Below are 24,819 nucleotides of genomic sequence, written 5' to 3'. Positions count from 1 at the left end.
AAAAATACATTAAAAAAAATCGTGATATCAACCAAAGTTGTTAGTCGGTCTGATACCGGCCAAGTACCTGACCATTCATTTCCATACTAATTTATGAGCTCGAACAAATTATCGGCTGACTAAAAATCTGCTGTGTGCTGGCACTCTTAAAGTTACACGAACGATTTAAACTGCTCTGAGATTGCATATAATAGAGGAAGCAGTTTCAATAGATTGGACGATTATACCCCAGTTTTAAACTACTTTTATAAGGTCGTTGTAACAAATTATGTGCGAAGAATTTACGACGCCAAATTAAAAGTTCTAGTTGATTTTAACGATGTGGTTACGGATAAATGTCGGTTTTAAAGGGTTTTAATGGAGAAAGTGAAGGAATTAATTTACAGTTGTCGTGTTACATAATTTTGCACTTTACCTACTTTGGAATACGACGTGGAAATGTTAATGTTTAGTATTAGAGTTTGGTTATGAATATTTTGATGATGAGGTAAAATGACAAATCTTATTTATTAGGCTTGTTATACAATCAGGATAGATACCTACAATATAATAAAATATCGAGATTCAAAACGCATAAAGCTTTTAAAACCATGTTCCAAGAAATATTCCATATGAAGTCGCATTAACACAAGTAAATGCAATCAATTCCTTTATCCCTCCAATAGAACTTCGTTTTACGCCAAATCCACAGGGAGGAGGGGAAATATTATTTCCGTTTGCGCTTTGATCACATCCCCACGGAAAAAATATTACGATAAAACATTTCAATACAAAATCCAAATAAAAGAACAATGCGACCTAAAGTAAACACGATAAATATATAATAATTCCATTACCACGCCTCATTGAGTTTTGCCGCAAAAACAAAAACGAGATTAGATAATACGAAAATGATTTTCGACGCCACGTAACTCGACCCGGGCACTAAAGTCACTACTCAATTCGTATAACCCGACCGAATCGCGGAGTCACACGAAGCATAAAAGGTTGAAACAAAAAAGGCACAATTTCCACAAAACAGTATATCACCCACAATCATTTATCAGAATATAACTAGTGGGGCGGAATGGGATACATTGGCTTGGACATTTTCGTCGTTGTACGGGTTTTTGCCGACTTTTTTTCGCGTTATTTTTTGTACAAAGCTGCTTTCTGTGGCAGTGTGAGGCTTTGTACAAGTATTTTTGTTTTTAAATGCTGCGAATTGTTTTTTTGGTGCCCATTTCAGTTTTTGGAAATAGCTAACACCATTCTTTATCACAGATATGCATATTTACATATGTACATTGTAATTACCTATTAGGTTATAAAAGCCATTGAATTCAAAGCTTTATATTTAATGTTCGTTATCGTGCTTTTTAATCAACCAAAAATACATATAAAACGGTTGATAAGCTTTTGATATTATCTCATCTTAGCAGGTACTTACGTAAGTTTAAAAGTCGTACAAAGTTAATTCATACAAATAAAAGTTCGTAACACATTCAACACAATGTTTATGTCATTAAAGTTAAATAGAACTATCAAATGACTACAATGCTACGAAGCTATTTACCTTCTGATTAATAGGTACTCGTCATGTTTTTACCAAATATCTTAGAAAAAAGCTATAAAAATAAATTCGTCTGGCTCAGATATTTTGCCGTTTTATTATTGGTTCTAAAAAAGTGGACTTATTTTCCTTAAAGAATAGCTTGTTGTCAAAATCTCTAAGAAATGAAGATTGGTATTTATGCCAAGATTAATAAATAATAGATATGGATAATAAAAAGCATTTTACTAAAAATAAGAAATCCAAAGATGACCTTAATAATGTTACGCCGATGAGTAGGTACGAAAACTCCGATAACTTAATTCCTTCAAGTACTCATGACTAATTCTTTACGATTTTATTCAGTACGAACCACTATTTAGAAACTCCACAGACTAACAAGAAAGTATACCAAAGTCCACTTTGTTACCGCCCGTATTGACCTCTCACTGACAAAAAATTACAAAAAAACACGGCTAAGTAACTTTTCCTTCTATCCAAAGTTCTTGTATCGTTAGAATATCAATGTGGTACAGACGTGAACTCCAGCCTGTATTCTAAACGTTTTTGTGAGTTAAGGAATTTCGGAAGCAAAAGTTCGAAAGTGAATTCTTGATCCGTGGTTGTCTTGAACGGCTCTCGTGACGGTACAGTTTCATTTAATTATTGTGGTGGAGATGTTTGTTGCATTCCAATGTAGCTGTGCTCTTGTGAAGAGGAAGGTTGATATTCTTTTAGATAAGGAATAAACTTGCCGTTAAATAAAGTACACTATAGTACGTTCAAGAAGTTTTTCTGATCATATTAGATGAAAATATGAGTTAATCTTAATTATTTTAATAAATATGTGTTTAATAGTGCTTTAAAAACATTAAACAAAGTAAAAAGTGGCAATCAAAGTAATTTATTTCATGAGATGTTATCCTAAAGGAGCTGTAAAACGAAGATAACAGCCAATCAAAGCGCCATTTCAACAGCCAATAAACAACATTGTTTTCTCTGTCTTCTACAATCATACTTATCCATATAAAATGTTTTTTAAATACAAGTCAAAATTGAAGTTTAAAGCCTAGAGAGAGACCAATTTGCATTGCGTAAGCGCACGTACGCAAACCCTAAAAAACTTATCAACATTTATTGAGTTTAACCCTCCCGTACCTTTGATTAGTTCCAGGTAAACAGTTTTCTGGGTTAATTTAGCTAAGAATAGCTTTTTATTTACTTTTAAGTAAGTAGATGTCGAGGGTCCCTAGGCAATATCTATTAAATAAAACGATATCAATGAATTTATTTTATTAAGGGTCGGGTTAGATTGGTTTTTCTGTGAAAATTGGAGATCGAAAAGTAAAGAAGTGAGTTTGTAATGACGTTTATTTGGTTGGAGTCCAACTTTGATAGGAATTGTTACGTTTATGGTAATCTTATAAGATTTTCTTTAAGCGTTACGTATTCAGCGTTTGAAGCTTTTTTATTTAAAGATAGATATAGATATATGTATGTATATGTATGATAGATAGATAAAAAAATAAAATTATGAAGCATAAAAATCACGACTTCATCTCGATTTAATTAGCCAAATGTATTTATATAATTTTTCTTCATAAATAAAATCAGTATATTGCTAGTCCCCACAAAAACTTTTTACCAAAAATGGCTCTTTCCTCTCAGCCTCTCAATATTTGAAGAGGCAGAAGTCAAACGTTCGATCTTGGCAAAAGTCCCCGAACAAATGTTGTTTGCTTTGGTAAATGCAATTACCCTTTCTGGGACGGCGACATGGAATGTTATTATATCACTATTTTATTAAGGGCCCTCAATATAAAGCTTAGGACTGGTAGTTACGTAAAGTTGATTTCAATGGACTGGTTTTGGTGATAAAGGGGGAAGGAAAATCACTCTTATTTGTTCAGGGGTACCTTTATGTAACTAGAATACAAAATAATGATTATGCATAGCTTAACGCTAATATATTCGTAATAAAATACTCTATATTTGACTCAGATCTGACCATAGTATTAAAATACATAATTCTATTTTCATCAGCCTTTTTATAGTCCCACTGCTGGACACATGCCTGCTCTCACACAGAGAAGGAATGAGCGTTAATCACCACCATAATTCCACCTTATATCTTTAAATATTATTACCTACTTCATGTTTATTGTCGTTTAGTTATCTATAACAAACAGTGTAGGAATATGAGACGATACCGGTTCAACACTTTTAAGGCCTATTCATAAAATGTCTTCCCATAAAATACGGTACATTTAATAATTTGCTTGATACATGCGTCTTCAAAAGGTGGGAAAAGGCTCAACTTACCCCTTAAGGGATGAAAGTGAAACCGATATACATGTACCTTAGGGATTTCGAGGGCCGATATCCAAAGTTACCAAAAATAAACTTGGAAACCATAAAGGATAGGTCAACAAAAGTTTGCACAAAGGTAAACCTTGCATCGGAAAGGATTCCTGGTGATAGTTAGACAGTTTTGATAAAAATCGTGTCGAGTTTTACGAGTTTTTGTTGAAACAGAATTTTTATTAGGGGTAACTATGTCACAAGGGCAGTTTATTATTTCCTGATTTTATGTGGTATATTTGTAAGAAATTATTTAGTGTACCTGCTTAGAATTTTGTACTAACATCCACGCACAACAAATAATGAAATAAAATCACGGCTCTACCAAAAGGAAGGGCAGTTTTCAACTAAATTCAACATCAACCCATCTATTTACCGACTTAACAAAATTAGATCAAATTGCGTACACACCGAACCCAAAATTGGTCCAAACATTGGGCCAAACGGCCAACATTAAACAAAATTTCAAAGAAGCTACTGAAAAGCGAATGTACGGAGTGAATTGAAGTGGGCAAAGGGAACCAACTAAAACTGAATTAGCCTGGTAGGCACTGAAAACTCGCAGCTGAATTCGGTTTGAACGTGACATACATAAAATTTGTTAAGTACGTGAAATATGTTGATTCCAAAGACTTCGTCGGCGGAATTTATGGGCCTACAGCTTACGAGATACAGTGGCTTTATTTTCTTGCAGTTAGACAAATTTTTGTGTTCCAAAACATTTTTGTTACCTACCTACAAATACGCCGACTACATTTTCATAAAAGAAGAATACAACGTAATCATTTTTTGATTAAACTCTATCAATATTTTTACAAAAAGCTATTGTTGTTCAAATAAGTAGCGTACCCTTTTTTATTATAATTCATGGTTCAAGAAGTAATAACTGATAACTACGTATACTTGATCCCGAGAGTAATAACCACAACAAAGGGAGGGCCTCCCATGCGTATTGCTAAATCACAAAGCCTACTCGAACTAAGCATCGAAAATAATAAGTCCGCTTTTATCGTATCTGAGGAAAGAATCTTTGAAGCAATTTTGTGAGTATAAGTAACAAAATCGCAAACTTAAGTCAGCTCTTTTGTGAGGAAGCAAGGAAATTATGCTACTGTGACTAAAATCGCTCTAAAAAGATATACTTCGACTTCCAATCGTCAAGTAATTCTAAATTTTTCGAATAAAACCAAACCAATACCGTCGTGTCGACAAACTTGTTTCGTATTCCTTGCAAATGATGGCTAAGGTAACGAATCCTCTGAAAATCCTCCTCTTTTGTCCCGGTAAGAATTTATCAAAACGAACGCAGACAGAAGCATTTAAAAAGTCTTGTAAACTAAGAAGGTCGCAATCAGATGAATTTGCGAGCGAAAACTTTTTTTAAATAAAATTGATAGCGATGGTTAGCGCCGGCCGCGGGGCCACTGTTATTTTTTAATTAAATTTTTCATCTTTCGCTTTTGAAGATACTGATATTTAATAATTATGGAATACTTTTTTGCCAGCATATTTTAACGCAAAAATGCTTTTGTTTGTTTTTTTTTTGTGGGGTCGTCAAATATCAAAATAGAAATTACAATGAATGAGAAAATTAAGTTGTGAGCAATTTGTTGCATACTGAATTGAATTAACACGGGAATAGATTAGTCTTAGAACATCTATAAACATTCCGTAGGTGTCGATATAGAATCAGAATATATAGGTATCGTATCAAGAACAAAATATCAGGTGTGATTGTCTTCCACCAAATTTATAGGAAGTAAAAAAATATTACTGGCATACCAAATAATCATACAACTAATATAAATCGTTAACATAAAAAATATCCCCACCATACCACTACCGCATTTTCACTAACACTTCAACGGACAAGGGGCACCGGTAACTAATATAGAACATAAAGGTACATATGTACCCACAAGTAACATGATCGCCTCATTGGTCAGGGATAATAAGCCGGGGTAACACTGACTCATTTAACTTAATTGTTATTGCCTTTAAGTGGCCATCTGATAACTTTCAATGGTCGGTGAAAGGTTGGCGGTGAAAAATTTGAGGGTTCGCGGTTTTTGGTAGTTATTTTTCTTTCTTATATTGGTTGGGAGTTATTTGTAGCCATTGGGTATTGATGTTACTGTTATGTGATTTAAGTTGAGTTGATTATCGTGTGTCGCAATTTTAGTTACTTTTGTTTTCTTAATTATCTGTCGTACAACTCTCTTTATACTCAGCACGATCCCGTTAAACAGAAAGCCGACACTAACACAGTTGTGAAAAGGCTAGGCAGATCGATTAGGCTAGAGAGATTATGATGATCTATTCGTACAATATATTGTTGCTGAGCATACGGCGACATATTATGTATTTAACAACAATAATAACACAACAATTAATTCACCATAAAACAACAATATTGACGTGAAACATTGACACACAAGAACCTTAACCCTATCTATCTGTTTCACAAGGTAAACATATCGAATATGAACAATATCAATTTACCAATTACAAAGGGCTTATCCAATTGATCAAGCATTTACTCCAGCTTCCTCCGATAGGACCCGCATGAAACAATTAGTTATCTGTTATTGTAAATGAGGTGCTAAATTAGTTACCATCAGTATTGAAGCGAATGTCGTGCCAAATAGATGGTTATTATTTAACTCTATTAAATTATATATTGGTATTTTATTTATGATTAAGCCGTTTTCTGTTTCACCCGCGTCTCGTGGCAGCTACTGCCCTTACCGGGATGAAATATAGTCTATGTTACTCGGGAAGAGTGTAGTTTTCTAACGAAGAAATAATTTTACAAATCGGTTCTGTAAAGTTATGGAGCCTTTAGAGTACAAATTAATATACAAAAATTGATTCTTTATATTATATTAGCTTATCTAGATTGTTAATTGATTTTTATTGGAACTTAATAAAAGGTCTCCAGAGACAGATACTTCCTCACAATACGCGAAGTATCATGGAGTACCGCCTTCTGAATCAGTTCCTGGAATCATCCACTTGATGAGATTTTTGGAAGCAAGAAGCATAAACAGCTAACGAGAATATTATTGAAGAATGTAAAATTGAGATGTGTATTTTAAGCAATTTCATAAAGGTCAAAGTTGTCAACATCATCGGAACATTAAATAAAGGATCATGTTACAAAACCCAGTAGCAATTACAAACATTGTCGAAGATATAAAGACATGAACAAGTTACCTTCCGATACAAAAATGTATCATTATTATCATTCACCTGCCAGCCATCGTTTTCAAAGAATAAATGATTCTTCGCGAACTAAGAAACGTGTATTAATTTTAATACAAAGGTAAGTAGGCAATATAGACGAAACTTGATTTTTCATTCAAACTTTTCACAAAGACCGCTTGCCAAAAATTACTGTCGATCCCAAACGTCGTTTGACGATACGCTTTCCCTTTTCAAAAAGTTTTTAACCAAAAATCAATATAAAGAGCTCAAAGTTGAACAAGGGTGTTCAATAAAGAAGAAATTGTCGATCGCAGCCTTTTAAAGATTTTTTTTATTTCATTTTTCCTTGAAATTTAATGGCCAGTAAAACATCACTGGCTAGAAAATTGCGAACGATTTGACGCGCTTATCACATTTTCCAGTATTTAAATATAATAGTGAAAATTGGTTGCATTTGTGCACGTTGTTAATGGTGTGAAATGGAACTGAAAACGAAAGTTTTGTGGTACACCTCAAAATAAGTTATGTATATTTGTATAAATATTATTTTGTGGATGGGATCTACTCAATTAACATCATTTGTGTCATTTTACAAATATGTTTGCATGATTTATGTGTTTAATTTCATGAACTAACGTAATTAATGAAACAAGAAAAAATACGTATCTCCTGAATTAATTTCCCATAAAACAACTAGCTGTTTCGTTACCCATGGTACGAACCGCCTCTCGTGGAACTGCTTTAAATCTGTTCAGCAGTTTTGCCTTGAAGATGTACAGACAGATAGATATTCGTATTTATAATAATCTTATTAGATACCACAGTGTACTCCAAACTATTCCAAAGCACCTCTACTTTAACAAGACTTCAAACTATGACTATAGCTTTAACTAAAATCTAGAAATAGGTAGCTACTGGAATAACATGCCACGCTACGTATTAGTTCGCCTAAGTTTGGTATTTGGTTCAACTCGAAGTTTTATACGCTTTACTTGAAGTTTGTACTTACAAGTTCTAGAGAATAGCTTGTTTTGTTCAGGTAATACGTTTTATAATTTCGCCTAAGACTTATAATCTCTTTTGTAGAAAAACTTATGACCCATTTATCGATAAAATTTAGTTTTTTTAGTTTGGTGATTACTTACCCAACTGCCCCAACAATATATATTTTTACTGGATATTCTGCTTTCAAAAAACTTACCAGAGTTATTTCGACAGTTCGACATATTTTAGTATTTTTGTTCTAGGTTCCAATATTTAATTAACATCATATCAGCACTTATCATATTTAAGGCTTTCTAACAATGGTTTAAAATTAATTATTGACATCTATTCTATTAACTTATCTGTTTTCCTAGCTACAAACCACATGTGAACCTACATCGTTCCACCTTGATTTCAGAGGTCACAGCATACAAAAGGTCATATTACGCAAATAATAGCTGTAAATAAAAGTTGACGTCCACGGGTCCATTTGATAGAGGTCCAACTTACCTGAAACAAGTAAAAACGCTGTTTAGTTATGTATTATATATTGTCTTACTTATGTTTGTGAAATTGAAATGAGTGACATGTATTTTGTATCTACTACATATTTGGGAAACTCATCCTTTTTGTGAAGTCTGTTACATCGTGTATATTAATTATTGATGAAATAGGTATTGTCAGAAAAATTGTACGATTCTGAATAAATCAGTCCACTAAAAAGTTCAGTACCAGCTAATATACTTAGTTCTAATTTTGCCTGAACTTTTTATAAGAACAGAACATGCACATGATTTGTGTTTCAATCGCTTTTAGTAATTTATAGAACTCTAAATTCCACATTCTGGGTATGTTCAGGATTGCCGGCACATGTTGTCTTTTTTATAACTAGATGGCGTTGCCGCGTTTAAAAGCAAGCTATGGTTTCGTTATCAATCCTAATATGAGTGACAATGAGGGTTTTCTAAAATGGCGTCCACGAGGTGGCAGCACCGAGGCGTCAGGTCCAGGTACTTGTCAAAGTGCTTATCTTTACTATGAACCGTGAACGATTTTAGTGATTTTTATTGTATAATTAAAGCACTGCATTAGTGTTTTACAATTACAGTTGAGTAGATAAAAAAACTAAATCATATTGTGTAAACAAATTCTAGTACGTTGCGTTATCTGCCGTTCAACGAGCTTTTCCTTAGTACCAGTGACTTTTGCACCCCTCTTTCTAAGCTCAATTTTTAGTTCGGAAAACTTATTCCGACCGTAGTCCATAATAAAATCAATAACACTTCCAAAAAACAGAATTTCAATAAACAATTAGTTCGGAACCTACAATTCCATACTATTTGACAGCTGTTTGGACCAGACGCATACGTGGCGCCACCCTGTGGCAGAAAAATTAGAGAAAACCCTCATTCCAACTCAACCATCATGGCTCAAACCGTCAGTTGCACAATGCTCCATTAAAGTCAAAGCTTCTTTTAATCTATTGCTGACTTTTTCTTTGTCAACGAGATAAGAAGTGTCAGCAATAGATTTAATGAAGCTTTGTGCAACTGACGGTATGTTGGGCAGGGGTAACTTCAAATGTTAATAAAAAAAACTCATGAACATTAGAACTACCGTGACCTCAAATAAAACCCAGCTTTACGATATTCAAATATTTAGTTGCAAGTTTTTCTGCCACCGAAGCATCGGGTTAATTGCAAGTCCACTGAGATACAGTTAAAATAGCTTGTTAATCTTCTAGAGTTAGTGCAGTGTGCTAAATACTAACTGGCTTGGTAATACATTCATTTGAATACAATAAAAGAATTCCTACAAATGGGATGTGTTGTTTTTGCGAAGGAAATTGTGTGTTGTTGTTGGTTTATTTGTTTAATTTTACCGGTGTTTGGTATTTTGCTTGCTTTTACTGATATGCATTTGATAACAATCATTATATACTAAGTACAATAATATTTTTGATCACATCAAGACAATTTCAACTATGTTATTTTTATTAAACTGTCGACTGACTTAAAATGTGTTTTACAATCCAATATTCCGAAAATAAATACAATATCGTACATCGAATATCCTACAATCGATACACGAGGCATCAAAAGCTCATAAAAAACGAATATTCATAAACCTTTCAAAAATGTACACTGATTTAAAAATATCCTTACAGATTACCAGCCAAACCGTGAAGCGATTGATCTCATTGCAAACCGCAAACATAATAAAAATACGTTTAATATTTAAGCAAGTGCATGCAGTCAGTAATTAATTAAAAGATTCCATCGACACGAGATTGGGCTCCTCAACGAGAGCTTGTTACACAACCGCAACCGTTGAAAATATCGGTGTCCGCAAAGTCAACAGTTCAGCATAATTGAATCGACATAGGTAATGGTTGTGATAAGGGAAGGTGGGGCGGTTGCCACCTGTAAGGGGGCGCCACGTGCAGAAACAGAGAGACAGGGACGCAACCACCCCTCTCCGTCACTCTAATGGCTGACGTGTACGAGTGCTCACAGGTAGCGTGGGTGCCGCACCGAACAGTCTAGCGCAACATATGCTCAACATCCAAATATATGCCACACACCGTCCCGTTATTTTGTTTCATAGCTACGTACGTAAATAGGCCTCCGTTACAAGTTTCGATTTCGATTCGCCATTGTGAGGCGGCGTTTGATAACGAATTCAATCATGGGGAAGTAGGTGACGCAATTTGCGTTCATACGCCTCAAGGAAACGATCGTAAAGGGATTTTTGTTCCCCTCGATGCCACCAAAAAGGAATATCGCAATGAATATACGGCAGCGGTTTCTTTAATATCTATGGTTGTTATTTAATCTATACGTCTACGTCATTGTCATATTTGTGACTTAAGTGTTCAGATGTAAACATAATGTAAAATTTTCAGTAAAAATGCAACAGTTTATAGATAGCTCCACGGTATTACTCTTTCTAACTAATGCACTGCAAATGACACTGATTGCGTGTTTAATGTTTCCGATTACTGATATAGTTACCCTCTCCAAATACATAAAGCAATTCTCCGAGTATTTGAGAAAAAACAACTATACTCTCGCTATTGCTTCTGTATATATTTTGATAATAGGAGGCTTTGGAGTTTATGGGCCAATGCTCACATTGTTCAATAATAAAATTCCAAAACATGTGCGTCCTGTCGAGACATCGGTTGAGCAAATAGAACGAATCATTGTATCTACAAACGCAACCAGGAACTACTTGCTCGCATCTTTTTCACTTTTCTTTCTACTCATTACGTGGAGAATACTTGAATTGATCATATTTTCAGCCAGACTTCACGAATTTTCCGATTTAATGGGCCACTACAACTTGATTGACATAGCATTCTCTCAAGTCCATGACGATGACCTGCCTGTGGTGAAAATTATTGAAGATACGCTCAGTGGAGACGAGGATGATGATTCTCTAAATTGGCCTTTGGTTGTGCATCTCAGTGAAAAAGAGGCTATAAGGCTAAAAACGTTTTTGGAGGAGACTCCTCAGGCAGTAACTATTATACAACAAGACTCGTTGATACTTATCCCCCAGCAGTCTGATGCTGTCGAATCACTAAGCTCATCGCGTTTGCCCCCTCACAAGGTAACAGACCCAAATGCCGCGAAGAACCGAAAATGATTAATATATTTAGCATATGTATTGGAGCTACGCTATTTCTAGAATTGGTTGCGGTGATCGCATTGTTAAAACCTTTTCAACAGCCATGTTTCTTGAGGGATGCTTACCTTAAACTTAAAACTAAATTTCCCCAACCGCCTAAAATAATTGCGTTACTTCTAACTGCTATATTTTTTGGTACTATATTAGAGCTCTCTTGGGAAAGCACTGACCATCGTCATATCCTTTTAGACGTCCATAACACTAATCTCATTCTTCAATTTTATGGTAGTAAAGTGTCACTATGCTATACTTGTTTCTTCATGCAAGCCTATCTCTTCTTTTTGATCGAATGGCTTGTTAGTTTTTCAATAAGAATTGCTCGACTCTTAGAATTTGAGCTTATGTGCAGACATGCCGTTTTAACTAGAGACGAAACCACGCAGATTTCTAACACTACAGTTATTACAACAGATGTGTATTCGGCTTCGGTTAGTCGCCCTTTTCCAAAAATAAACCATCTAGTACTAAACAATGCGATCACCAAATCCGTAGAACTACCATTTAATTATTAAATATTTGCAAAGGTACATTTTACAAATTACTTAAATCTTTTAACAAAATTGAAAAGCCATGAAATATAGACATTTTAAAACCATGCAGTACAGTTTGAAAAAGTCCGATAGCAGATTGACAGGCTAACACCACAAAAGAATAAAATGACGAATTTCCAAATTCACAAAACGAATGCTTGTCATGACATTGTCAGTAGACTGTCACAAATATAGTGAAATACAAATGCACAAAAAATAGGAAAAGTGTACCAAGAAGAAAAAAACACAGTTAACGTAACAATGCCATAGAAACAATTTCTCAACCACACCAGAATATTAACACCAGAAAGATGGATGCCAGCTGTATTATCCTGAGCTGCTTGTTGATGATCCAAATGGCCATGGTACTGACTATGCTGAATCCTATCTACGACGTGACGAAGCTGACGCAATTCATAAATGACGTGACTAAGTCATACAGGCGAACATACTTGTTCTCCATCGCCTTCTATTTTACATCTGTTCTGTATCTGGGAATGTACATTCCTCTGCAGAGTATTCACAAACTGATATTCACCGTTAACCTTCATGAATACGACAAGTTGACTCTGCTGCATAATGTGGAGAAGAACTACCTTACTGCTGGTTTCTCCCTTTTCCTGGTCGTTGTGATATACGGCGTAAGAGCACTACTTTCTTACACTGCCAGCTTAAGTGTCCTTACAGAGAAGGAAAGTCACCATTCAGTGGACTGCTCCAAGGAAAAGACTGCAAATAAGTTAAATAGCAATCTCTTACCTAAACTGCTGAGAGTAAAGAGATCAATATCATATGAAACAGTTTTTTTCACAAACGAACTGAGAGAACAACTCAAACTTATTATCAGGAACGTGGATTTTCCCCATGACAAGACCGCACTCTCTAGTCTCCTTGGAGTAAACAGAAGTTCTAGCCTGTGATAATAATTTTCTCAATAAATTTTTTGTTCATATTTTTGTGTGTTTCTGTTGTAATGCTTTTTGGATACAATTTAAATTTTAGTGTAAAACCTCAGTGAGAACGGGATATGTTCCAAGACACAGCAATAAAAGTAAAATACCAGTACAGAAGGGAAAGAATACGGGAGTGAGAAAGGAGCGTGTGTACATTAGAGGGCCGAAATGGTTTCCGTTGAATTGAGTATAACGTTTATAGGGTTCCGCACAGAATCATAAAACGGTATACTTATTGATTGGAAGCTACGTCTGTCTGCAGTTGAAGCAAGGTGAGGTCACATTCATCTTTAATTAGGTACAGCCACCGCCACAAATTTAGATCTACAGATAAGCCGCGGAGATTCAGCAGTTTCCATATTTACACACACATGTTGAATTATTCTGTAGGTCGTATTTAAGGAGCTGACGGCGGATTTGCGTATAATTGTATAAATTAATGCGAATCAGCAGGTATGTTTCTTGGAAATGAAATTAGGCATTAAGTTAAATGATGATTTATGAAACTAATACTTCATGTGATAGCTTCAGCACATAGGTAAAACTTCAGATAACAGCTAGTATTTAAATACTCTAAATTCATATTACTACAACAATTTTCAGCACCCCAGTGTCCACAAGAGCAAGCATTGATTACAAAGTGGAGGCATAGTAAGAATACATGCGTATTGTATGGTGTTGGCACCAATTCAAATTTGCCAGTCCGGCGCCAAGCCTGTCAGGTATCAGCCAGACTTTGCCAGAATTAATGCCATACTGTTAAATTTAGCATTGTGCGGCTAAATATAGACATGGTTTTTGCTTTTGTGGTTCAATGGGTCATGGATGAATGATTTTGTGGTGGTAGGTACTTCTTTCTTTTGTGATTATTTGTAGTGTAGGCTAAAAAGTTCAGTTGAAGAATTCGCGTCTTAATTCTTGAACGTTATACACATAAATAATAACTATTTAGGATTCAGTTCAATTATGTTATATACGAAATTGAGCTTACACAGTGGCGAGCGAAAAAGCGCGTTAGACATGAAATTACAATAAGCTAGGGTGAATATTAGGTAAATTCACAATGCCTCAGAACTAAAAACTATCTCATATTTAATACCAAGAGTCAAACCAAAAAAACAGTGCTACAATATTTAGTTAAGACGAACACATTTGCAAACCAATGAATTGTGCAAAGAGACTCAAAATCCGTAGTTTGGTGGTCACCACGAACCCTCTAGGGAGGTAAACAATGCGCTTTATAAATATATTAGTGATCCGCTTTAGTGGAAGAAATAGGTTGTTTCAATGTGATGTGCAGTTTTTGGAATTTTGGATACGTATTGAGAACCAACTGTTTATCGCGATTATGTCAGCGTCCAAAGTTGTTTTACCTTTCCAATTACAAAGTCAGTGCAGACCCAACAGTGAAAGAACTTTTAAAATCGGTTCAGTTGTTGCGGAGCTTTTAGAAAAAAACAAACAAAAAAAATCCTCTTTTTAATATTAGTTTAAAATGAGATTGAATTTGTTAGTATTAAATGTAAGCACAATCTCTTTGCATAGGTTTTTTAAAAATAATTTACTTAATTTTTAGTAGGCAGTAGCCAGTCTGATATTTCTAGATCCAATAAGAAATTTCCATAATCTTTCAATACAGTTCCAATAAATTTCCAGAAGTTTCAACCGTCCAACTAACGAAGGGGTCGATGAGACCCCAGTACTCGTATGATATTCAATATAATTATACACATGACAGCGCACACGGGTTAGCATGGAGGCAATTAGTAGCTGACACTATTTACGCACCAACTGGCTTTCGAATGACTTTGATCACGGTACGAAGGGTTGAGCTAAAGATTATGCGAAGTTGTTTAAGAGAAAACAGGAAGTAAAAATTACAAGGCGTAAAAACTTGTCTTTGAGAACCTTAATTTTTGCAGGAATTAAAATTGAACTTTATGTTACTAATTGCCTCTATCGATACTAATTGTTAGGTGAACAGTTTATTTATTTGCTTGAACGTGCAAATCTTAGAAACTACTGACCCGATTTGAAAAATGGTTTCAGTGTTAGATAGCAAATTTATAGAAAAAGCGTTTGTGCTATTTATCACGGTGCACGCAGTAGTTGCCCAGATGAAGCCCTCGGGGGAAGCTAGTTTTTCCAATAAAATCAATTGAGTTAATTGAGACAACTCGTAAGATTTTATCCTTTACATCTACAAAACTGCCTAGCTTAACCCACACCTTATAAAGGTCAGGCAGAGGTGTCTTGTTACTCCTACATTTTATTGAAACACAATGTTATTGATACCTACATGTACATAACATGAAATCTAAGCACGTATTTACTATCATTATCCTACAAATGTCTCCGAGACCAGACAAGGGCATGGAATAGATTTTATCTACCCATTACTGGGCACTAATATGTTTGGACAAAAATCCTCTAGTACCACTTTTCGAAGAATACTCACAAGAGCTTCAAAATTATCGGGTATTTTCCGATAGGTTCGTTGCAAACAAATGAAGGAGTCAAGTTTTTCAGGTTAAAAAATAACGAGCGCGAAGCGCGAGTGATTTTTCCTGAAAAACTTGACGACTTTATTTGTTTGCAGGAACCTGAGGAAATGCCAGATAATTATGAAGCTCGTGTGGTATTCGGGAGATTATTTTTCCGTCCCAAATGTCGGCCACAACCTGTCAGTTTGACGTAGCAACGACCAGAGAAAATATTCAAAAAAATTTCAGTATAATACCATGTAGGTTGTACCACGTGACGTCGAATGGTGCAATTCTATTGGTCGATATTTGGGTCGGAAAAATAATCACGAATATTAGAATTCCGAAGTGTAAGTGTTCTTCTGTGTGACCCTTTTGGATTTAAGGGTATTTTTGTAACAATCAGTAAAACAAAACATCAGTAAGCAAAACGCCTCAATGTCCTCTATCGAAGCCTTCTGGACATTTTTATGCATACGCAATGACTACGCAGTATTAAAATATTCACACACTACTCATATTTCTATTGCCGTTACTAATCCTTCGAGTCAACTAACAATAAAAACGAGTTATTTTCGACCATAATTACAACTACCATAGAGTACTTTATTATGAGATTTATTTTATCCCCATATATCCCTTTTGAGGGTCCCAAAATCTACAAAAACAGGAAACGGCAATGGCCTTATAAATGGTATTACGGTGTAAACGATGAGAGATTAGCAGTAAAGGAAGTGTTTGGCCGGAATTATACTTTGTTTTGTTTTATGTTGTTTATTTTTGTTTTTGCTCTCTTTTGTTGTAGGGATGCGGGTGAAGATTGTGGGGGATAATTTTAATTGAGATGGTTATTCAATTTAGATGAGAGTGGTATGAATAATTTTTTTGTTCTCTTTTTTTTTAATTGCGATACAATATCATAATTGTAAATATTACTATTACCTATAACCATAAATAATATCAATATTTAGCAGTAGTGGAGTACGTAATAAATTGTTTTCTCGTATGACATGAAATTACATTTACATTGATGACTATCATATGGCAGTTGTACGAGTTACGCTTTCAGATTCCTGACAATAATTTCGATATATGAAACATCGAATACAAATGTTCTAAAACACACATCTACAAATGCCCAAAACAAAAGGTCTCACTGCCTCACCGAGACTCAAATATCGACCTCAAAAGAACTTAGATATATTGTTATCAAAGCATCTTTTGATCTCAATCTTCCTAAGGCTTCTTTTTAGGACACTGAAACAGGCATTGTCTTGAAAGGCTATTTTCGTTCTAACTGAAAGGTTTATTTAATTACGCTGTGTTCTTTTTTGTGGAGCTCAAGAAGCTGTTGATGTCTCTTTTGAAGGATTTCGTGAAAAATATTGTGGTTTTGTGTTGACAGCCTGTATTTTTATTGAGCACAACGAAATTATAGCGTAAGCCTTGTTTTACGTTCATCATTCATCAATTTGTTTAGGAACTCAAAGCATGATTTTTTTGAAGAAACTAAAGCACTTTTAAACAACTTCGGTTAACTTATTGTCAGAATGGTTAAACAAAAATAGTTACGATACGTAAACAAACTTGGTAGATAGCAGCAAATGTACCCAAGGAAATTACAACACTGTGCTGACGTCATTTAAACCTTCAAATGCTTGAATGAACACAACTAGGCAAGGGTAACACAAATACTACAAAACTTCCAGTTCGCATGTTAAATTGTACCGCACAACGAATATTCAAGCGCAAAAATAAATAGCTCTGAATAAAATTCATCACGCTTAATAACGGTTAAACGACTTGCAAACGACGCATACGTTGCCCACCGAAAATATTAAACCCGCCTTCTGTACACCTATTTATAAAAACCAGGTAACCATGTTAGGGTTACCGCCCGCAACGTTGCCTAAATTCTCGAAAAAAACAATTGAACGTGCGATAAAAATCTCCAGCGCACTGATAAAAACGTACGTACGATTTTCTCGAGTTCAAAGTTTAAGTGTTTTAACCCGTGGAGTAATAGTGGTGGAAAATCTTGGCGAAACAGCTTAATATAAGCCTGCTGTAGATAGAAGCAGACAGATATAGTAGTCCTGCTAATGGCTCGGGGCAGGCGAGCCAAAGGCACACTCGTAAATAAATGAGCGAATGTGTTTTCTTTTTTTTTCTATTTTTTCTTGGCGTTGGAGCTCTGAAGTTAGGGTCGGATGAGATTGTTTTATGACTAGTTGTAACGTGGAAAGTAGGTTAGTTCTGTGTATTTAGCGCAGTGATGAGCCTGCTTTAAATACGGATGCGCCGAGGAAAATACACTAGGTGTTAGTTATGATTAAGCTGAGAAGGATGGTTGGTTATATTTTGTTTCTTGTGGAAATATACTTTTTCTGCATGGTTACTTACAGAGTTTTTTTCTCCTATCATAGCTAGGTATAAATACTAAAATACATACCTTGCTACATTATTAAGCCTAATCTTAGACTGGCTGGAAATAGTACCTAAACAGAATTTTCAAACGCCGTCGCATGTAAACTTCGTGCTTAAAAGTATTCACGAAAACTGTGTAAGACAAAATTTATCCATTCCCTCCCCCCATCAGTTTATTGTAGCCATTTTCTGGCGCCCATTGTTGTGTGGGAGGGGGCGCTGTAGTTCGTGACCGTACGCCGACAGGGCGTGTGGTGCAAGTTATAGGAAATTGGTATCTGATAAGTTTATTGTAATAAGAATTTTTGATCATTGGGATTTTGGATTTTAGTTTAACAGATCAAACAGTTGTCAGTTCATTTTTTTATATACTTTGCCTAATCGTGTATGTTATTAACTAACTTCCCAAAAAGAGAGAGATTTTGATAACTAAAGATGACCTGTGAATCGTCACGATGTCAACGATGAAAAAATCAACTACACAATGTAGTGTACTTTAGTAGAGCACTCACTGTAATGCCTACGTAATGGACACACTGCACATTGTACAGTCAGCTTAGCTACCACTTACATAATTAACTTATATAACTATATTGCAAGTTATGCATTTATCCTTCTACACTATCACAAAAGATATATACATACAAAAAAGCGATGGATAGAGTCACGACAGATGTATAGAAATTAGAGACGGTTGGATAAAAAATGGGATAAAATATTTTTCGCTAAATTCCTTCCCTTGAACCGTCCCCTAGTTACAGAAAACGTTCGCCAGCATCGTCCAAGCCCGATGTATCAGATATAACCTTAAATTATTAATGTTTATTCGTGTATTTACTTCTCTCTCGCTGAAAGTCGCTGTTCAGCAGAAGCAAGTTTTTCTATACTTTGCTGTTGCTATGTTTAGATGTTACTGTTTTAGTACTAAGTTGTATGGAAGTTTCGCGAATATTCGGTGACTGGGATTAATAGTTTCGAGGCGTGTGACGGGAGAGGCCTATGTCAAGTAGCGGACTTGACGGTGACATGCTGATGATTGCATAATTATGTAGACCTATATTATAACTATTCGCTATTGTAATTGCCGTCTGGAATAAATTTATATCTGGCTCGTAAATTACGCTAAAATATTACCTTTAGAGGTGACAAGAGAGTCGCAACACTTATCAATAATACGACTCTAAAAGCCTTTTATTCAATTCCAATTTATTTAACGCAAAAATATGGGCAATTTATTAATCCATTATTCTATTTGGGCTTGAATAGTAATGTACAGCAGCTGTTTACAGCCACTTAAAAATATGAAAAACAAAACTGAAATCGATACGATTGACATTCACAAGAAGATCCATTGAAAGACGGCTTAACCTTAAGAAAATGTATACAATAGTAGGTCAAACTTGTATGTAGGTTGTTTTTGTATCTCAACAAACACATAAAATCCTAAAGTTTTTTTGCAATATTACTACTTTATTTGCTAAAATTTCTGTATCCTATACGTACTAAGTGATCTCTAAAAGTCTAGACCAAGTAAAAGTTCTGTAAAATAATGAATTCCGGGACAGATAGCTGACATTTTATGATGAAGCACTAGTTTTCTAGAAATATTTAGAGCTACATGCAAATTACGCTATAATTAACAGGTTTGTATTCTATGAAGTACACTGATTGTTTACCTTTTGCATCATGTTGGAGAATGGGTAAATTAAGAGAGGCAAGCATTGCCGCACGGAGCGGCTACTTACGTAGGTATAAATAACGGGTGATTTTTTAAGAGGTATAGGATTTGATTTTCAAAAAAAACACAAAAAAATTGAAAAATTTGATGAAATCTTTATTGGAATCGATAGAACGATCAATATAATTTAATGTTTGAAGATAATTTCATGCAAATGCTGGCCGCGGCTCCGGTTTAGATGGCCCATTCGCAAGGCCCAATTTCGGCACACTCTCTCCAACATATCAGCCGGTATATTACGAATAAATGCTGCAATATTGGCTCCCAGTGCGTCAATCGTTGCTGGTTTATCCCTGTAGACATAAGCCTTAACATGGCTCCACAAGAAATAGTCCAAAGGCGTTAGATCACATGATCTAAGTAGGCGGAAAATTGACGGGCCCAAAACGTGAGATAAACTGTTCACCGATTATCACTCAATTAGGCCATTGTTTCGCGTGCCGTGTGGCATGTGGTACCGTCTTGTTGATACCACATGTCAGGCATGTCCAATTCTTCCATTTTGGGCAAAAAAAATCGCCAATCATCCCACGGTAGCGCTCGCCATTCACAGTAACGTTTCGGCCATTGTCGTCTTTGATAGTAAAATTCAATAATATGCAAGCGTTGTTCGTTCGTAAGTCGATTCATGGTTAAATTATAGACCATACTGAACAAGTTTGACAATGATACAAGATAAAATTCACGCGTGATCTGCTAAAAACAGTGTTGCCAAAAAGATACCAGCTAAAAAATCACCCTTTAGAACCGATATAATTATGCCTACGTATCTTACTGCCGTAATCTTTGAAGTAGGCGTTCTGCTTATGCTAATTTTTAAGGGTCGAAACAGAATATTTGCAAGGGCAACACCCATTTATTTTTATGATACGACCTTAAGCGTTAAAGTTTATTTTAGGTGTTACCAGCCTCTGCACTTTGCGGGTAGGTTTTTAAAACGCCTATTTTATTTATTGTCAACGCTTAGAAAATGATACGAATTAAAATTTTAATGGTTGAAAGTATCATTTTGTTTAGCAAATTCGGCTTATCGAGGTATTTATAAATGAGATAAAAATTTGGTGCCTAATGTTCAATATTATCTGTGGAGAATAGAATTGCTTAGTTTAAATGGTACCTAGGTGCACAATAAGAATAATCAAAGTAGGCAGGATAAATATTTCTTACCCTCAAGCTTTTCATACCTGAAACCATTGTTATGTTTTTTTTCTCTAGATTTCACATTGTACAAAACAAACCATCGAAATAAATCAATAAAACAAAAAAGAGCAACAAACAAAACTTTAAAAACAAAACCGAGCAACTTCTCAATTCACTTGAACCATTCCACATCATATTACTTTGTTTGTAAAACATTTGTATAAATATGTCTGTTTATCATATTTACTGTCGGTCCAGCCATAACCTATGCTGTTAACATACTTACGACTCGTATATGGGGCAAAACTGTAACTGGGGTGGGGTGAAACTGTAACTAGCATGGGGTGAAACAGTATGGGCATATGGGGTCAGAACCACATGCCAATGTTAGACATGGGAATACTAATATGCTTGATTGCTGTGTAAGCAAAGAGGTACATTTTATTTGTATTGTTTTGTGGTATTTGCTTATTTGTTATATTCTTTTGTTTGGTTAGCGGTTTCGGTCAAATTGGTTATTTCATGAAAATAAATGTTGGGTTCACTGATTCATAAACATTCCTTTATAATGGGTTTTGGACATGCATTATTTTAGATATATGTAGATAGGTATTTGATGAGGGATTCAAGCTACAGCACAAAATATTTTAAAACATTTCCTCTTTTTTATATCAGTATGGAATAAAAACAACACAGTCATAAAAAAATCGAACAGCGAATTTCAAAAATAACCATGAGTTGATGCAAATCCTTAACCACACCCAACTAAACATATAAAATTGAAATACTAACAGCTAACACAAAGGTTGTTTGAAATAGGCCCAAAATTGCTACGAACCGAATGCGATAGAAACCTATTTTGTCACCATAAAGGATGAACCCACACGATTATCGACTCAAAACTGAGCTCATTGCAAACGGATTATGTTGTACAAAGGACTATCTGCGTTTGATGAGAATATTTCTCTATTTTGAAACGATTTTGTCGGTCATATCTTCGTATTAAGGATTCAATGTGGTCCTTTTTACTATGGACCTGAGACAATAGCCATGTGCATAGCACAAGTAAATACATAATACAAGCACACACACACATATCATAGCAAGGGCATTTAAATTCGCTCATTGTTAATCGGACTGATTTTTCTCAGGTCTCATGAAGTTAGATACAGTTAAAATATCCAGTCGAGCTAAAACGTAGCCTGAATTTTCACAATCAAAATAATCCTTTGAAGCAGACTTCCATCGCTACAAAGCAAATAAATGACCCATCCATGCTTCCAGTCTTACCACAACGAATGCTGTTTTCAATCAAAACAAACAGACATACGTACAGTCAACAAAGATACCGGTTAACAAACAGCAGTAACTATTTAATGCCACCTGTTCGCCACGTCAAAAGGGGTTTCGTTCACAAAGCGGTACGTGACAAATAGATGATTTGGGACGTTTGGGCACTCCCATTGTCAACGAATTGACGATACAATGCTAAGGTAACTTGTCACAATTATTGTTGGCATACGGTTACGGAAAAATGTATTTTAGGCCAATTGGGGTGATGTTATTTTTGAAGTCAAAGGACGAAATTATGTGTTCCACGATAATGCAAAAGAAAATACATGTATCTATTTTTGTTGCTTGGTATTTGATCTACTGCAATATATGTATGTATACATCAAAATCATGTTGTGTAAATGCTACCTGCTATACATACGATTTTAAAAAGGTGTGTTATAAGAATAAATTCCGCGTTTTTATTTTTACGACGAACATTTTAAATCTATGAATTTAAATGAAGACTACAAAAGCCATAAAACCCCGACATTACTTTAAATTTAACAAGAGCTTAATAACTGTAACTTCCTCATAATAAGTTGTTAACTGTCTTCTTAATTTCCGACTTAAGTTAGTACTTAGCTAAAACACACAGTCTTCAAGTAAGAAACTTCGGTTTTTCCCATCATAAAATTTACTTTAGCTACCTACATTAATCTAGATAATGCTAGACACATTAGTAGGTTCTTATTTCAAAAGTTTTACAGTTGAACCACAGACCTACATAGCCTAGGTACAGACAGGATAAAACATTATATTTTTCTCGTGTCTTTGTTTTAAAAGTGTATTTTCAGAGTTTTCAGCACTTCGCTCCGCTCGCTTCCTGAAACCTTTAATACAAGGTACACCTAGATAACTGAAAAGTTAATTTACAGGATGCTTGAAGAAGATTATTTTTGTTTAAGAGATTTTGTGTTATCTATCTAGTTTTAGGTCTGAAAGTTATTTGCTGCGCAGTACGTACCTCTACATCATAGCTTTTGATCATAGAAAATGATTCATCTCCTTTTAATCCGATAATTAACTAGTGAAAAATGTCTTTGGGGCATTCATTCCGAATGATTTTTTACAGTGACAAACGACGAGCAGAAAGCTTATATCACTTTAAAATGTAAGCTCTTAGTATTCTAGTGTTTAAAAGGAGTAGCTCTAAGAAGTTTCCAAAAATAAAATGTTCCTAAAATGTACGGGTGTTAAATACATACTATTTTACGTTTGCTACACTAGCCATGCATCTTAAACCCGTCACACACACAATAAACGGTAAACTGGATCACTACCGCGACACAGTGATCCATCATGGCGATTCTAGCGGCTTTATTTAGTTCTTTTTATCGCCACAATTTGACCGCTCACCGACACGGTGGTATCGGCAATCTGGGATGCAGGTGAGTGCAAATTGTTAAAGTATATACGGGATTTTAAATCAGTATTTTATTAATTGCCCGTATAAGAAGAAAAATACCTCTTTGGATTCTATAGCTACAGGTTTCTGAAAAAGGTGTCAAAATTCCACGTAAAGACTCATGTAGGCTAAAAGTAGTCCATTAATTTTGGGCATTAATTAACCAATCTAACAGTAGATTAACTAGTATCCTTACATATCCTTCCAAAAAAAAAGCTTAACATCATGTAAACCTAAGCATACTAAAACCACATTTTTACACAGCGACATAGACATTAAATACAACATACTTTCGCACAGAAATACATTGTATAGTACAGTACATTTGTATAATTTACTGAGCACACAAGTATATGTATTATTCCGCCTTCCAAGTAACATTGTCTCGGCGTTCGCTAATTTTCGTCCCACATGTTACGCGCGATACTTCTGTATTTAAAAATATATTTTTTGGAGTAAAAATATCGTGTTGGAGAAAGAAAATGTACTTTGTTTAGCATATTTTGGCAGTTAGTGGCTGTACTTGTTAGAAAAGAATTGTTTTTAGGCGCAATGTTGGATATGATTTTTAGCCGACTGCTAGAAAGGGTTATGTTTTTGTTGATATTTTTAAATGTTAAAGGAAAAAAACCTTATATTTAATGCAAGTTAAGAAAGGAAAATTACTGCAGCATCTCTCAACAAAATGATTTGCAATTTTCCACAGATTACATAACACGTAGGTACACAAGCCCACAAACTTTCCAACATAAAGTGTAGATAAACCTCTACAAAACCCAAAGGGTGAAGATAGGTGAGTACCCTAGGGCCCTATTTTACCCATACATCACTCATAATCGACATTCTAATTTCTTCCACACGACTTATCCTTTACACCTCAGAAGAGACCACTATATACAGTATACCTTACTATACAGTATTGTATGGCGTGAAGGGTAGTGGATAAAGAACCAACCTCTCAAGTATGAGTGTGCGGGTTCCCTTCCAGGGCTTGCAAGTCCCAATGCAACTTTTATAAGTTTGTATGTTCTT

General features: G+C 35.0%; 2 protein-coding genes across 5 annotated transcripts in view; one reads left to right on the top strand and one right to left on the bottom strand.

Moving 5' to 3' along the window:
- Positions 1–24,819, bottom strand: part of LOC110370374 (acetylcholine receptor subunit alpha-like 1) — a 216,998-nt gene that overhangs the window by 180,067 nt on the left and 12,112 nt on the right. The gene's annotated exons all lie outside the window — the stretch shown is intronic.
- Positions 10,936–13,258, top strand: LOC110370375 (uncharacterized). The gene is made up of 2 exons (XM_049846469.2): positions 10,936–11,020; positions 11,388–13,258. The coding sequence occupies exon 2, from the start codon at positions 12,618–12,620 to the stop codon at positions 13,224–13,226; it is 609 nt and encodes a 202-aa protein (XP_049702426.2). The 5' UTR covers positions 10,936–11,020; positions 11,388–12,617; the 3' UTR covers positions 13,227–13,258.

Source organism: Helicoverpa armigera, chromosome 17 (assembly GCF_030705265.1).
Source record: "Helicoverpa armigera isolate CAAS_96S chromosome 17, ASM3070526v1, whole genome shotgun sequence".
NCBI lineage: Eukaryota > Metazoa > Arthropoda > Insecta > Lepidoptera > Noctuidae > Helicoverpa > Helicoverpa armigera.
This window is presented reverse-complemented; position numbering and strand designations above follow the sequence as displayed.